The sequence below is a fragment of the Otolemur garnettii genome, unplaced genomic scaffold, assembly GCF_000181295.1.
Source record: "Otolemur garnettii isolate 467f Iridium unplaced genomic scaffold, OtoGar3 scaffold00134, whole genome shotgun sequence".
NCBI lineage: Eukaryota > Metazoa > Chordata > Mammalia > Primates > Galagidae > Otolemur > Otolemur garnettii.
Genome location: NW_003852529.1, coordinates 3479457 through 3495247, shown reverse-complemented (window position 1 = coordinate 3495247; position 15791 = coordinate 3479457). Strand labels below are relative to the sequence as shown.

The 15791-nt window shown below is 48.2% G+C and overlaps 1 protein-coding gene across 2 annotated transcripts in view; it reads left to right on the top strand.

Annotated features, from left to right (window-relative positions):
• Positions 1-3101: 3101 nt before the first annotated feature.
• RBM14 (RNA binding motif protein 14) overlaps positions 3102-15791 on the top strand; it is a 19184-nt gene continuing 6494 nt past the window's right edge. The window contains exons 1-3 of one of the 2 annotated variants that reach the window (XM_003798337.2): positions 3102-3577; positions 8880-10344; positions 11122-12003. In XM_003798337.2, the coding sequence (XP_003798385.1) occupies positions 3241-3577; positions 8880-10344; positions 11122-11329 (2010 nt within the window). In that variant the 5' untranslated portion in view covers positions 3102-3240 and the 3' untranslated portion in view covers positions 11330-12003. Of the gene's footprint in view, positions 3578-8879; positions 10345-11121; positions 12004-15791 lie in introns of those variants that run through there. The other variant, XM_012810465.2, reaches the window with a different exon arrangement.

The following is a 15791-nucleotide window of genomic DNA, read 5'->3' as shown; positions in this document are numbered from 1 at the left end:
CTTTTCTTTTTTGGCCAGGGATGGGTTTGAACCTGCTACCTCTGGTATATGGGGCCAGTGCCCTACTCCTTTGAGTACTGCCCTATGAATCCTATTCTTGAGAGTTCTGCCCTCATGATCTAATCACTTTCCAAAGGCCTCAGTTCTTAAATCATACTGGTGATTAAGTTTCAACATATGGGGCAGTGCCTGTGGCTCAAAGGAGTAGAGTGCTGACCCCATATGCCGAAGGTGGCAGGTTCAAACCCAGGCCAGGCCAAAAAGTGCAAAAAAAAAAAAAAAAGGTTTCAACATATGAACTTTGGAGGATGCAAACATTTACACCATAGCAATCTCCAAAATTTGACCTTTCTTTTTTTTTTTTTTTGAGACAGAGCCTCAAGCTGTCCCCCTGGGTAGAGCGCTGTGGCATCACAGCTCACAGCACCCTCCAACTCCTGGGCTCAAGCGAGTCTCCTGCCTCCACCTCCCAAGTAGCTGGGACCACAGGCATCCGCCACAACGCCTGGCTATTTTTTGGTTGCAGCCATCATTGTTGTTTGGCGGACCTGGGCTGGATTCGAACTCACCATCTTAGGTGTATGTGGCTGGTGCCTTAGCCTCTTGAGCCACAGGTGCCGAGCCGAAAATGTTTCTTTTAATGTTCCCCTTCTCAGTAAATAGCAACTCCACACTTCCTTTTGCTTGGTTTTTTGACTTTTTCTCTTACAACTCACATCTTAGCACATATGGTGTTAACTCTACCATCAAACTACATCCAAATATGATCACTTTTTCCTAATTCCACTGGGCACAAATCCATATTACCATCATCTATCTCCTGGATTTTTTTTTTTTTTTTTTGAGACAGAGTCTCACTTTTCTCGCCCTTGGTAGAGTGCCAGAGTGCTGTGGTGTCAAAGCTCACAGCAACCTCAAACTCTTGGGCTTAAGTGATTCTCTTGCCTCAGCTTCCCAAGTAGCTGGGACTACAGGCACCCTCCACAATGCCCATCTATTTTTTTGTTGCAGTTGCCATTGTTGTTTAGCTGTCCCAGGCCGGGTTTGAACCTGCCATCCTTGGTGTGTGTGGCTGGCACCCTCACCACTGTGATACAGGCACCGAGCCTATCTCCTGAATTTTTGCTGTAGGAGTAATTGTTTTGAGCAAACAGTTATTCTCTGTTTTGTTTTTATATCTCAAGAGTAGCCAGAATGATACTTATGTACCTATGAAACATAAGTCCTATCAGCTCAATGCCTCTGTCCTAAACCATCCATAGACATCCCAGCCTCACTCAGAGTGAAAGCCAAAGTCATTTCCATGGCCCAGTAAGTGTGTGGTAAATGACTCTCACCAGCCCATTGTGCTTTTTGCATCATGCTCCAGCCATGCTGGCACTTTGTTCTTCCTTGAACCAGCCACATATGCTCTTGCCCCAGGACTTTGACACATATTTTCTAGATGCAATGATCTCACAGAGGATAGCTTCCTTCTGTGGTTACTTCAAGTCTTTATCACTATCTAACATGCTATATTTTACTGATTTATTATCTGTCTCTCCCTATTATAATGAAAATTCCAAGAATTTTTGTCATTTTGGGGGGGGTTTACTTCTCTATTGTTGGTGCAGTCCAGGGAGTAGGAACCCAACTAATTTGTTGGGTCAGGTGGGTGGCTCTTGCCTGTAATCCTAGCATTCTGGAAGGCCAAGGTGGGAGGATCCGTAAGCTCAGCATGAGCAAAAGGGAGACCCTGTCACTACTAAAAATAGAAAAACTATTGGGAGGCTGAGGCCGGCGGATCACCTGAGTTCATAGGTTGGAGAGGAGCTTGAGCTAAAGCGAAACTCCATCTTAAAAAAAAAAAAAATAGCATGGGCGGCGCCTGTGGATCAAACGAGTAGGCTCCAGCCCCATATGCCAGAGGTGATGGGTTCAAACCCAGCCCGGGCCAAAAACTTAAAAAAAAAAAAAATAGCCGAGCGTTGTGACGGGCGCCTGTAGTCCCAGCTACTCAGGAGGCTGATGCAAGAGAATCGCATAAACCCAGGAGTTGGAGGTTGCTGTGACCTGTGATGCCACAGCACTCTACCCAGGGAGACGAAGTGAGACTCTGTGTCAAAAAGAAAAAGAAAAACTAGCCGGGCGTTGTGGTGGGGCCTGTAGTCCCAGCTACTCGGGAGGCCGAGGCAAGAGGATGGCTTGAGCCCAGGGGTTGGGGGATGCTGTGAGCTGTGACACCGCAGCACGGGAGCCAGGGACGGAATGAGACGTGGTCTCAAAAAAACAAAAAGTAAAAAGATAAAACAACAACAACAACCCTTTAGTTCGTTGAATTACACGTGGGCAAGTATTTCCCTGAGACTGTCACGTTTTTAATGTCTTCTGACATGCAAAAATCGTTTTATTTACGTGCGCTAATCTGTTGGCTTTTCCCCCTTTCTTTCTTAATTAAGGCTCAACTTTTGCCTCTTCAAGGATTATTTTAATTTTCTATTTTATTAAACTTTTTACTGTGGAGAACTCCGAACACACACTATAGAGTCGTAACACTATTTCTCCACTGGAAATTTCGTCCGGGTAGAGACCTTTGATTTTCCACCGGCTGCCGGGGACGCAGCGACCCCCCGGGAACGTGTTTGCAGAGAGCGAACCGCCCACTGGGCCTCTCGGGGCGAACCCCTCAGGCCCCTCAGCGCACTCGGCGGGCCCGGGCTCCGGAGCCGTTTGCCGACTGAAGGCGTTAGTCCTGGATTCCCTCACCGGGCCCAGCCTTCCCGGGGTCACTCATGCGGCCACCTCCAGGTTTAGCCAAGGATGACAGAATGGGAGGAGCCCTGACTTCTGACTAAACAAAGTTTTTCCTCGGAGCCTGCAGGTTCCGGCCCCAGCAGAGTCAGACTAGGCCTCTCTGCCACAAGCGCAGCGGGCGCGCGCTCCCTCCTCTCCAACTCTCCTTTCCCCTCCCCCCGGCTGCGGCGGTTGGTCGCGCGCCTTTGCCCCTCTCCCACCTCCTCCGCTGCCGAGCGGGCTCCAGACCCTCTGGGATTGGCTGCGTCTGAGCGCATCTTCTCTCAGACTCTCTGATTGGCTCCCGGACTCCCGGGATGCGGGTCCCGATTGGCTAGGTCAGGGCGCCTGCGCGGAGAGGCTCTCGGTCGCCAGCCATTCCTGGGGAGGACTACCGGTGGGTCAGACGTCTCGCTGGTCGCTTGAGGAGAGGTCCCGGCTCTCCAGGAAGGCGGCTGCGGCGGCAAAATGAAGATATTCGTGGGCAATGTCGACGGGGCGGATACGACTCCGGAGGAGCTGGCAGCTCTCTTTGCGCCCTATGGCACGGTCATGAGCTGCGCCGTCATGAAACAGTTCGCCTTCGTGCACATGCGCGAGAACGCGGGCGCGCTGCGCGCCATCGAGGCCTTGCACGGCCACGAGCTGCGGCCAGGGCGCGCGCTCGTGGTGGAGATGTCGCGCCCAAGGCCTCTTAATACTTGGAAGATTTTCGTGGGCAATGTGTCGGCTGCCTGCACGAGCCAGGAATTGCGCAGCCTCTTCGAGCGCCGCGGACGCGTCATCGAGTGTGACGTGGTGAAAGGTAACGCGGGAGGCGCGTTCGGGGCGGGGGCGCGCTCGGGGCACTCTGCCTTTTAGCCACGCCCCTTACCCGGGGGTCGGTCACTGCGAGGCGGGGCGGGGTGGGGAAGTGCGCGGGAGCAGGCCGGAGGTGTTGGGGGCTACCCTCCTCCCCTGCGGTCCAGGCACCATTCACCAGGTGGGAGGAAGCGGCTGTGGGTGGGTGCGGCGGCCACTGGGAGCCATGCTACGGGGCCGGGGACGCGCCTGAGGGACTTGAGTGTGTTCCGGGGGCGCGCTTTCTCTTGGTCTCCTGGGCCTGGCAACAGAGCGGAAATTGGGAAGTGACGGGCACAAGCCGGATCATGGAGCGGGGAAGATTTCGCCACTTCCCCACTTCCTCTCCAGACGTCGGTCAGATCAAGGGAAGAGGGAAAAGGTGGGGGCTGGCGCCCCAAGGCCGCCCTCGTGTTCCCTCCTGGTGAATGCTCTCAAGCGGAAGGTAACGGGGCCCTTGGACGTTTCTCGGGCTGGGATCTTTTAGTATTGTCTGGCATGGGGTCTGCTCATGGACACAGTTACTCGTGGGTACAGGAGGGGCCCCTTTCGAACCACTTTGGCCTTTCAATATTAGGTGGGTTAGGTGTGGCAGCTCTGTGCTTTTCAGCTCCCTCAAACTTGGGGTTTTTTTCCCCCTCTGGGGTCCATTTCATATTTGTCAACTAAAAGCCCCGTTCTCTTGCATGTAGAAAGAAGCTTGTTTTATGAAGAGCCCTTCTCATAGTCTTTACTTGCCAAACCAGTGCCCCAAGGCAGGGTGACTTTGCAAGGGGGCATACTCTGGCTTAGGGGATCTGGGGAGGGTACAGTAAGAGGTCTTCGTTAAACATTGTCTAAACTTAAACGTTTACTGAATCAGTAATTGTCATTGCTTGAGTAGTCTAATACCCAGGGCAGATCCTAGTTTGCCTTTTCTTAGAAGAAAATTTGTCACCATTAATTTAGGCTTGAGTACTAAGTTGACTTTTTTCATATTCTGGGTTTTTATTCCCTAAGGTCTTTCTGTTTTATGTTGGCAGTATTTGGTGGGTAGGTGGCTAGTCTCTGTTCCACTTGTGAACAGATCAGAGTTAACTTTGCCCTGTCATCTTCGAGGAAGCAGCCCCGGAGTATCTGATGCCCTGCTGCTGGTGTTGGATTCTTACCTGCTAGATTTGCTCAGACCCTGTATGAACAGTTTTAAGATAGGAAATATATGTGGGATGCAGGTGCTTATTCCTTCCCACCAGGGTATTTCATTTGCTATCCAAGAATGGCACATCTTTTAGGTCATTCCATGTCCTTTCTGTAAGTGGGGGAAGTATAAAGGATCATAGTCTCCACTTCTAGGAACAATTCTTTGTTCTGCATTAATACTGCATTCTATTTCCTCAACTCAGGTTATGCACGTCCACGACTATCCGGAATGGGGCTTTCCTGCTGGGTGCTCTGAGTCAGGCTGTATGGTGCACGAATTTTTGCTTTTGCTTAGAGTAAAAGTGGGGAGGGTCTCAGATTGGGTACTTGGCCAGCAAATGGAGAGAGTCTTTGAGAACTTTGTGTTTAATTGACCTAAAAAGTTTCTTTTGTGGTTGTAAGGTGGGTGGCTACTAGATTCGGAGTCTAGAATCCAACTCATATGGTCAAGAAGCTTGCTTTCTGGTGGTAAAGAAAGCCAAATAATTGCCTGAATTTACTGGGGACAAGCCCAAGTGATAGTGGGGGTGAAGTGCATAATGACTGCACATAGATTTTAGAACTCCTTGCTGACTCCCTGTGATAGAGGGTGTTTGTGCATTGTCCTTTTGTAAACATTTGCTTACCAGAAATGTATTGGTTTTCTCTGGCAATGGTGTTCAACTGTTACTGGTAGTTATTCTGATATGTGACACAGCTCCTGATACACTTTGATGTAAGACACTATGGGAAAGATTTGAGCATCATATCCTCCACTGATGCCTTTTTATCTCTTTGGGAGGAAGGAAAGTAAGGTTTTATAGTTAAGAATGTAGTAAAACAGACTGGCTCTATAACTAGCTTACTCATTTCTTGGGCTAGGAGTGGTCAGTTGATAGAGACTCCCCACGTTGGCTGTCAGGTCTTTGAAAAACACGGTAGCTTGGTATTGCACAGAACAACCAGGTCTGTTTTTATTTCATAGGAAAAAAAAATATGGTTGCTTGGTTACTCCAGGAGCTTATATATGATTTGTAGAGCAGAAATCACAATAGCAACAGTGAATCGCAGCCATTCTTTACAATTGCATCCTATTGGGTATTCAAAGATGAACAGCTTCAGGAACCAACAGACTTTCTAAGGACTGAAAGACAAAAGAGGAAAACATGTCTTTTCCTTTTTTGTGGGTGAGCATTCTTCTGATATTGAGCTCTCTAGTTTCAAGTTAAAGATTTTCAGTCTTCTAAGGATAGGAAAACACATTTTCCAGAGTTCTCCTAACTTTTGTACTGGAGGAACTGTGACGACAGCAGACCATTAGGAGATCTCAGCAAAACATTCCTTGTTAGTCCCAATGCAGTGATTTTCTTCAGAGGTTTCCTTGAACTAGCATTACAGGCAGGTAGGTCCCTAGAGTTTTTCAGATCTGTGGTTTTTCTTAATTGTTCTAGGACTAGTTGGGTTTCTGGGTGTATCTGATAGGACTAGATCTGAGTTTGGCTGCTCACTGTGGTGGGGCTTACTTAGTTCTGATGCAATTGAGTCAGCGAAGCAACCTATTCACACTCCATATCAGGCTTAGAAAGTTCCTGATAAAATTTGGTTTTAATTGTATCACATGGCTTTTTGTGTATGTGTGGGGGTTATTTGATCTGGGTATTCAGATGTACATGTGAAATCTCAATTTTCAAATTTTACCATTTGGTTTCTTAATAAAATCCAGCTAAGTAGGGATTAGACAGTTGGAGATCCAAATGCTCTTGTAAACTGATGGAAGTTTTTATTGAGTGTTTTTCTTAGTTATTTCTAGTCTCAGGAATTTATGGATAGAATAATCAGGAATATTAGTGTGGTTCCTTAATATTCCCTTGCTGGTACCTGAAGATTGCCCTCCTTCCCCAAGCTCCAGCAACTCTTTCTGCTTCCTTTTCTCTTTGAATCATCCTTTCCGCTTGTCGCTGCATTCTCCAGGTGGTTTTGCCATTCCTAAGGGTCAACTTAGCCTCTGGGTTTTTAGAGATCTTACTACAGTTGCTGCTATTTTTATCTCACTCTACCCAGAGTGGAGATGAGAAATTGGAGGACAATTCCAATGGGTAGGCAGAAAGGAACAAGCAGCTTTTTGCAATCATTAGACAAGGCTCTAGCCCTGGGGGTTTAAGGACTGAGAGTTTTGATAGTTCATTTTGTTTTTTATCATCTCTGACATATTCAAAGTTTTCATGGTTGGATGGCATTGTGTTTCATCAGAGATGAAAGATAATATTCTGTAGGGAAATAAGCCCCTGGTTATTCCTAGGTTTGAATAATCATAATTCTTTAACATTCTGTAGTAGCTAGTTATACAGACGCTTTGTGTTCTTGCTTGAACCTCCTAATTTTGAGGTAGGTAGGATAGATTTGTCAGGTGAGGAAACACATGGTAAGTTCCTTAAGATCTTTTAACAAGTTAGTGATAGCTGAATCTAGAAGTGAAGCCTTTTACTTCTTAGCTCAGTATCCCTTGTGTGTTACAACACACTTCTGAATTCTTTTTAATTGTATTATTATTCTCATTGTTATGAAGCTGGTAGCATTGTCTTCAAATGCAGCGAAATGGAGTTGTTCTAGAGGAGCAGTTAGAGAGGGCATCCCAGTATGAAAGTTTCCCAAAAAAATTTGGATACTTGTTTGGAAGCTAGTAAAAGAATTTGTTATTTTGGAGCGTGTACCTTTAGTAGTTCATCTGGGAAGCTCTTTTTTTCTTAAATTGATGTGACAGAGATAAGAGATCCTGGTACTTGGATTCTGTCTTTAAGTAGCCATAGATTGAGAATGAGGGTGAGTGCAGGGCCTTATTTACTAGGTAAGATCCTATCATTGTTCTTCACATACTGCTTGCACTATTGTGGTATATGAATAGTACTGTGGACTTGAATGAGAATTTCTTTCCACTCCTCTACCTAAAGTTTTCCCCTTCTATGTAGAAGAGTAGAACTTCCAGATCAACATCTTGTCCTAGTTCCTCTCCCATCTCAGCTCACTCAGATCTTAAGAGCCTCAGGGGCAACCTGCTTAGCAGAGCCTGCTACCAGCAGGAATCACAGCTTCTTGCCTTATAGCTGATAAAGCAAGTTTTCCTGTAAACAGTCTGTTCTCTAAACAGAAGCCTAAGGAATAAGGTATACCTCTGTCCAGTAAAGAGGAAACAGTGGAGGATGTAATGTGGCATGGTATAATAGGGGGCTTGGGCTTGATCTCAGCCAAAAGGCTTCATTTCCATTCCCATAATTCATTGGCTTACATGGGTCCATCTTCTCCCCTTCTGAGCCTATATTTTTAGTCATTTTACAGTCTTGCCTTATTGACTTCTCAGGAATAGACTAGTGTGCAAAGGGGAAGAGCTAAGATTCTGGACTTGACTGTAACACTTTGATTTGGGGGAAGCTATGTAAATACTCTGAGCATATTTGCCCATCTGTAAAATGGTGATAATGACCATTTGTCCTGCCTACTAGATAGGATTGTGGTGAGGCTCAAATGAGGTCCTCTGTCTGGAAGTGCCTTGAAAACTTGGGGAATACTGTGAAAAAAGGGGCAGATCATATTGGAGGAGTTTTGTGAGTTGCTTGCTTGTTGCAGTTGAACTCTTGCCTAATTCGACCTGGGCTGAGACATGGGTCATGCTAAAATGTGAGTGGTCTTTTCCAGTGTTTTAGAACAGATTCTCAAAGGTGAGCATTAGTGTTTGGTGAGCTTGGATTGAGAATACTAAACAATTGAGTGATCCAGAAACCCTTTCTGCATTGTGCTGGTTTGTACTTACAGGAGCTGTGAAGATTTTTGTACTGTGTGGCAGTTCATCTTTGCTCTTTCTTCTTTCACCAGGAAGTTGGGTGAAGTGGCAAGGGGAAAATGGGGAGAAGACTATAGGCAAAGATGATTGTTTGGGGTAGTCAGAAGCTTTGTTATGTGGGAGCCATATTTTATGCCATACTCCTGGAGAGGAGGGTTTAGAGGCCTGAAGGTAACAGGCAACAGCTGGGTGCTGTTGTATGTCCAATTTGGGACCCATCAGGTAGCATGCCCTCCCCCCCTAATTGCTAACCCTCTGTCTGCTGCTTTATCAGACTACGCGTTTGTTCACATGGAGAAGGAAGCTGATGCCAAAGCCGCCATCGCGCAGCTCAACGGCAAAGAAGTGAAGGGCAAGCGCATCAACGTGGAACTCTCCACCAAGGGTCAGAAGAAGGGGCCTGGCCTGGCTATCCAGTCTGGGGACAAGACCAAGAAACCAGGGGCTGGGGATACGGCATTCCCTGGAACTGGTGGCTTCTCTGCCACCTTCGACTACCAGCAGGCTTTTGGCAACAGCACTGGTGGCTTTGATGGGCAAGCCCGTCAGCCCACACCACCCTTCTTTGGTCGCGACCGCAGCCCCCTGCGCCGTTCACCACCCCGGGCCTCTTATGTGGCTCCTTTGACAGCCCAGCCAGCCACCTACCGGGCCCAGCCCTCAGTGTCTCTGGGAGCTGCCTACAGGGCCCAGCCTTCTGCCTCTTTGGGTGTTGGCTATCGGACTCAGCCCATGACAGCCCAGGCAGCTTCTTACCGCGCTCAGCCCTCTGTCTCCCTGGGGGCTCCATATAGGGGCCAGCTGGCTAGCCCTAGTTCCCAGTCTGCCGCAGCTTCCTCGCTCGGCCCATACGGTGGAGCCCAGCCCTCAGCCTCGGCCCTCTCCTCCTATGGGGGTCAGGCAGCTGCGGCCTCTTCACTCAATTCCTATGGGGCTCAGGGCTCCTCCCTTGCCTCCTATGGTAACCAGCCATCCTCTTATGGCGCCCAGGCTGCCTCTTCCTATGGGGTTCGTGCCGCTGCTTCCTCCTACAACTCCCAGGGAGCAGCTTCCTCCCTCGGCTCCTATGGGGCTCAGGCAGCCTCTTATGGGGCCCAGTCTGCAGCTTCTTCACTAGCTTATGGAGCTCAGGCAGCTTCTTACAATGCCCAGCCCTCAGCCTCTTACAATACCCAGTCTGCCCCATACGCTGCACAGCAGTCTGCTTCCTACTCTTCCCAGCCTGCTGCCTATGTGGCACAGCCAGCCACAGCTGCTGCCTATGCCAGCCAGCCAGCCGCCTATGCTGCACAAGCCACTACCCCAATGGCTGGCTCCTATGGGGCCCAGCCAGTTGTCCAGACCCAGCTGAATAGTTACGGGGCTCAAGCATCGATGGGCCTTTCAGGCTCCTATGGGGCTCAGCCGGCTGCTGCTGCCACTGGCTCCTATGGTGCTGCAGCTGCCTATGGGGCCCAGCCTTCTGCCACCCTGGCAGCTCCTTACCGCACTCAGTCATCAGCCTCATTGGCTGCTTCCTATGCTGCCCAGCAGCATCCTCAGGCTGCTGCCTCCTATCGTGGCCAGCCAGGCAATGCCTACGATGGGGCAGGTCAGCCGTCTGCAGCCTACCTGTCCATGTCCCAGGGGGCCGTTGCCAACGCCAACAGCACCCCGCCGCCCTATGAGCGTACCCGTCTCTCCCCACCCCGGGCCAGCTACGACGATCCCTACAAAAAGGCTGTCGCCATGTCGAAAAGGTACTGTATGCCCCCTCGCCTCTGCCCCCAGCTGGGGCTTAGGGCAAGGGGCTGAGGTTGGCATGGGAGGGAAACTGGAGCCATCGACCCCTCCCTCAGTCTTCTCTCCTTTATTCCTGTGGGATGTCCAGAGGCAGAGGGGAGTGGTGTCTCTGAACTTTTCTGGTCACCAAGGTCAGGTGGAGCATAGGGCTCAGCCTGGGGTGGTACCAGCTAGTCAGGTTGGGAAAAGTATCCCCTGTCTAGGCTAGCCCAGTTGCCATTGGAGCTACTGCCTGCAGGACTGTGGCCCATAGCCTTTCCTACTGTCTCAAGGATGCCTGTTACGTGGTTGTCCTGGCTTTGGTGGGGGTGGGTGTGAAAGACTAGTCCCTTTGGCACTCATCTGGCTGAAGGCAAATTTATGAGGTGCGTCCACTCTGGGGAGTTGGGGACCTTGCTTTCATCCGCCGTTCTGTTGGTAAACAACCAAAGTCTTTTTGTGCAGGGCCCAGGGGTGGGGATAGTTTGTTTGTGGTTTGGGAGTATAGGCCAAAATCTACTTTGGCTGGTTTGGAGGGGAGAGCTTCAGTCAAGGGTTTGATTTCCCACTCATTTGAACGCAGGCCTGATTTCTTGGCCTGGACAGAGTGATAAGCCTTCTTGACAAAAGGAGACCAATCTGTTGGAGACCAGTCTGATCACACCCTCCCTATCCCCATTGGCATCTCCCCCATGCCCACCTGGAGCCCTCCCCTCAATTGTCTCATTCACCAACTGTCTTCTTCTCTCGACTAGGTATGGTTCCGACCGGCGTTTAGCCGAGCTCTCTGATTACCGCCGTTTATCAGAGTCGCAGCTTTCGTTCCGCCGCTCGCCGACAAAGTCCTCGCTGGATTACCGTCGCCTGCCCGATGCCCATTCTGATTACGCACGCTATTCGGGCTCCTATAATGATTACCTGCGGGCAGCTCAGATGCACTCTGGCTACCAGCGCCGCATGTAGGGCCATCCTGGGGATGGAGCACCACAGGGAGGGCGGGAGAGGAGAGGTGGGTAGGGTACAGACCCAGGTTGTAACTACTCTGGCCCATACCTCTCCCTGTTGCGGTTTTTCATTCCCTCTCCCATGTGGGCCTTCCCCAGGAGATGATCCTTTTGAGTGTTTGGTAGTAACTTACTTTGTTCCTTCGCCTCAGCAGCAAATCTTGCTCTACTGGCTCTAGATCTGCGGTTTCCCTTCTACCCTGCCTCCCATCTCCCCAGAATGGGAATTTCTTTTATGTTTTTATTTTTTCCTGGCTCCCTTTTATTTTTGTGCGCGATATTTAAGGTCGTCTGAATGGGGAAACAACCTGCAGCTGAGGTCGGCGGCGCCTTTTTCTTTTTAGTTGTGAGGAGGCCAGGAAAAGGTTACCTTAACCATTTCCTATGCGCCAAACTGTGCCAGCAGTCCAGGGGGCCATGACTGTCCTCTGTAGACTGTTGAAACTGAGTTCCTGTTGGGACAGTCAGTTGGTATGTGTCCAAATCCCTACTGACCATTGATGTTCTAGCTGATGGTGAGCGGCACAGTCCCACTTCCCCATCTCCCCAAGTAGGTGGTGTTAGAAAACCTTAATTCTTTTTCTCTTTTGTATGGACTACAAATAAAACTTGGGGCAATTTGCAGTTTGGAAACCTGGTTGTCATTGTCTTGATTGCACTCAGTGTCAGAGGAGCCAGTTTGACATCCAGGAAGACATGACAGCTAAAGAGATGGCAGCCAGAGAGCCCAGGGCGGCTGAGGAAAGGGGCTTGAATGTGGGACTCAAGGATTTCTCTGTGACCTGGAGGAATCTAGCTCATTGCAGTCCTACTAGGCCGCCATCTTTAGGACTGGGAAATCCAGCCCAAGCAGCTTGAACTTCCTTAGCCCTCAGTTTAATCACACCAAAATGCCATAATCCCATTTTCCTCTGCTTGTGCTTGACCTTTTCCCCTGATTTTTCCCTGGTTCAGAACAACTTATGCTCCAGTGGGTGGTTCTTGGGTTTGGCTTCTCAGAAAGTGCAGAATGGACTGCTGTGGTATTTGCAAGTCTAGTGGATCCTTCAGGCATTTGGGTTGAGTGAGTGCTGGGGCTGGGACCCAGAAAGAAGACAGTAGTAGGGGTGGGCATGATGTCAGTGTCTACTGCCCTGTGGTTGGAAAAAGGAGGGGTGGAGGAAATTTGAGGCAGGCCTGGGGCATGCTGGCTATAGACCCGGTATTCTCCTGTCAAACTTCACCATGGAGCGTCCTTCCTGCGTCCTGCCAACCTCTGCCATTATAGTCACCTGGGACTCCTTTCTATATCCCCAACTGTTGGAGTTTTCAAATGTCGTTTTGGTGGGCTTATATTTGAGAAGGTACCATGATAGATTCTGGGAAAGGGGGGAAAAGCACAATCAAGAGATGCTGGGTCTGGGTGAGGCATAGAGGATTCTTTTTATGTCTTTATTTTAGGGTTGGGCATTGAGGTCCTGGGTAAAAAATACAGCAGCTCCAAACGACAACAAAATGGACACTTGGGCTTAGTGATGGGTGAATGAAAGGAGACAGGTTGAAGGATGAAAACAGGAGAACCTTTGGGGGCTTTAGAGACTGTGGAAGCCTGCTAGGGCAGGGTGAATTTGGGGAGGCATGTGAGGCAGTCAAGGGCAGTTCAGGTGGATTGTCTTTCCTCTTTCACTGACTTCATGTGAACCTGCCCATGACAGTAGCTTGCTCCAGATCTGTTCCCTCTGCCCAGTATGCAAAAGCATTTGGTCTTAATGACCATGAGCTCTTATTTGTGAGTGTTAAGTGGGATAATTTCAGGGATACTGACACCATGGCTGTTCTCCCTGCTTCTCTTTCTGCTCACTGCTTTGCTTTCAGGTGCTTTGCTGCTCCTTTTCATTTTGCAGGATTGGGGAAGGATGGGAGGAGGAGTTCAATAGGTTTCTTTCACTTTTGTGTGATGGTAGGGTGATGAGGGCCAAGCTAATAAAAACTTACCCTTGGTTAATCCTTGGAAGATTGAGGGTTGATTGTAGAGCTCTGATTGTGGCCTGTGCATTTGCAATATTTTTTCTTTGTCATTGTGGCTTTCTGTCATTTTCCTTTCTCTCCAAAGAGGGTTCTGCCACTGGCCCAGTTCCCTGGTTCCTGCAAAAAATAGCTTGATGGGCCAGTGGTAATGTTCTCTATCATAGCCCTGGCTCCTGGCTCCTTAGGGTGCTTGGCCCTGGATGATCACTCTAACTCTTGTCATCTTTAGGTCCTGATGCCCCTGCTGCCTCAGCCCTTAGGCTCCTCATTGTTCAAGTCAGGAGCTACAAAACCAAATCATTTGTCATTTTCCTCTCTCTTGCAGATTGTTTTAAAATATCCTTACCCTCTTTATTTTAATCATGTGATAATCCTATATCCCACTTTCTCATACTTTGCTTTTTGTGGATTTCTGATTTCTAGAGTCCTATAACTTGGAACAAGATGGGTTGAATGAATGGGAGGACAGACCTTGAATGTGTGTTTTGGGAAAACTGGGCTCTCTGTATCTTTAGGTCATTGAACTTCTACACTTATAACCTCTACAACTTGGTTTTCATTGAAGAAGTTGTAGTTGGCTTATTCCTGGAACAAGACCAACTAGAAGCTTCTAGACTCCCCAACCTGCTCTCCTGAGGTTTGGACCTTGTTTTAAATTCTGTCTGGGGTAGGCTTGGGGCCCTGTCTCTTTATGATGGAGTTAATGGGACTCTGACTGACGGATCAGTTTCTACAGGTAGGCTGATCATACTCATCACTTAAGCTCTGCCAGAGTGAGTGTATAGGCACATTGTCCTCTCATGCCAAGTAAGTGGATTAGAAGGATGAATGAGGTCCTCATGGTAATAGGTTTACTAGATTTATGGACCTGGAATGCTACATAACATGGGAAATTCGAAGTAGCCTAAATCTATAGGTACTTTTAAAAAGGTAATAAAGGGTAACAGTCTAGCAAGAGTGCCAGCCTTTTTTCTTTGCTGTAAATTGGAAGAGTAAAGTTGTCTTGGGCCACACATTAAACACCCAAACACTAACAAAAGCTGATGAGCAAAGAAAAAAGGTCTGGGCATACTTTGCACAATATACAATACAACAGATAAGCAAAACGTCCTTGAATAACCAGCATGTGGCCCATAGGCCACAGCTTGGACACTCCTGACTCTAGAGTTTCCCAGAAAAAGAGAAATTTTTAACAGTGTTTCATATCCAACCCTAGATCGTTTGTAATGTGTATCTATATTGCTTGAAGATGGTGCCCAGATAGCTGAGGTTTGGGCCTTGAGGAATTTATTGTCTGGGGAGGTAGCACCTACCTCAGTTAACTAGCTAAGCAGTGGTGGGCAAGTGTTAGATAAGGAAGGGGATGTGGCAGTCTCAGTAATTGAGAAGAAACTTTCTAGAGATGGGATTTGATTTGAAAACTGACTTGGCACAGATAGAATGTTGCCTCTGAAGTCAGATTTCTTGATCTGTTTGTTTTTATTTTTTTCTTTGAGATAGGATTTTGGTCTGTCGCCCATGTGTCATAGGTCACTGCAGCCTCAAATTCCTTGGCTCAAGTAAGCCTCAGCCACCCAAGTAGCTAGGACTATAGGCTGGTGGCACTAAATCAGCTGATTTTTTGTATTTTTTATAGCGACAGGGTCTTGTTCTGTTTCCCAGGATGGTCTTTTTTTTTTTTTTTTTTTTTTTTTAACTTTTTGAGTATCACTTTTCACCCTCTAGGAAACATAACTCACAGCAACTTCAAACTCTTAGGCTCAAACGATTCCCTTCCCTCAGCCTCCCAAGAAGCTGGGACTATAGGCATCCATCACAACACCTGGCTGTTTTTTAGAGATTGGGTCTCTCTCTTGTTCAGGCTGGTCTTGAACTCTTGAGCTCAGGCAATCCACTGCACACAGCCAGCCCAGGGTGATCTTGAACTCCTGGGTTCAAGTGATCCTCCTGCCTTGGCCTCCCAAAGTGTTACTATTATAGGCATGAGCCACTGTGCCCTGTCCCCCCCTTTTTTCTTTTTAAAAGACAGGGTCTTTTTCTTTTAAAAAGACAGGGTCTCAGTATGTTGCCCTGGCTGAACTTGTACTCCTGGGCTCAGGGTCTCCTGCTGCCTCAGCTTCCTGCATAGCTGAGTCTATAGGAGGTCTCCCTAAGTTTGGATTCTGGCTCTGCCTCTTTGTGGCATTGTGATCTTGAACATACTGGGAACTTTGTCTCAGTTTTGTCATCTGTAAATGAGGCCAATAGCTAACATTTACTGTAATGCTAAGCACTACAATAAAATATTAATATAATTAAGTTTATATTAAAACAATAAATTATATTGCCTTTTATAGCAACCCAAATGAATTAGCTATTTCTTTTTTTTTTTTTGAGACAGAGCCTCAAGCTGTCCCCCTGGGTAGAGTGCCATG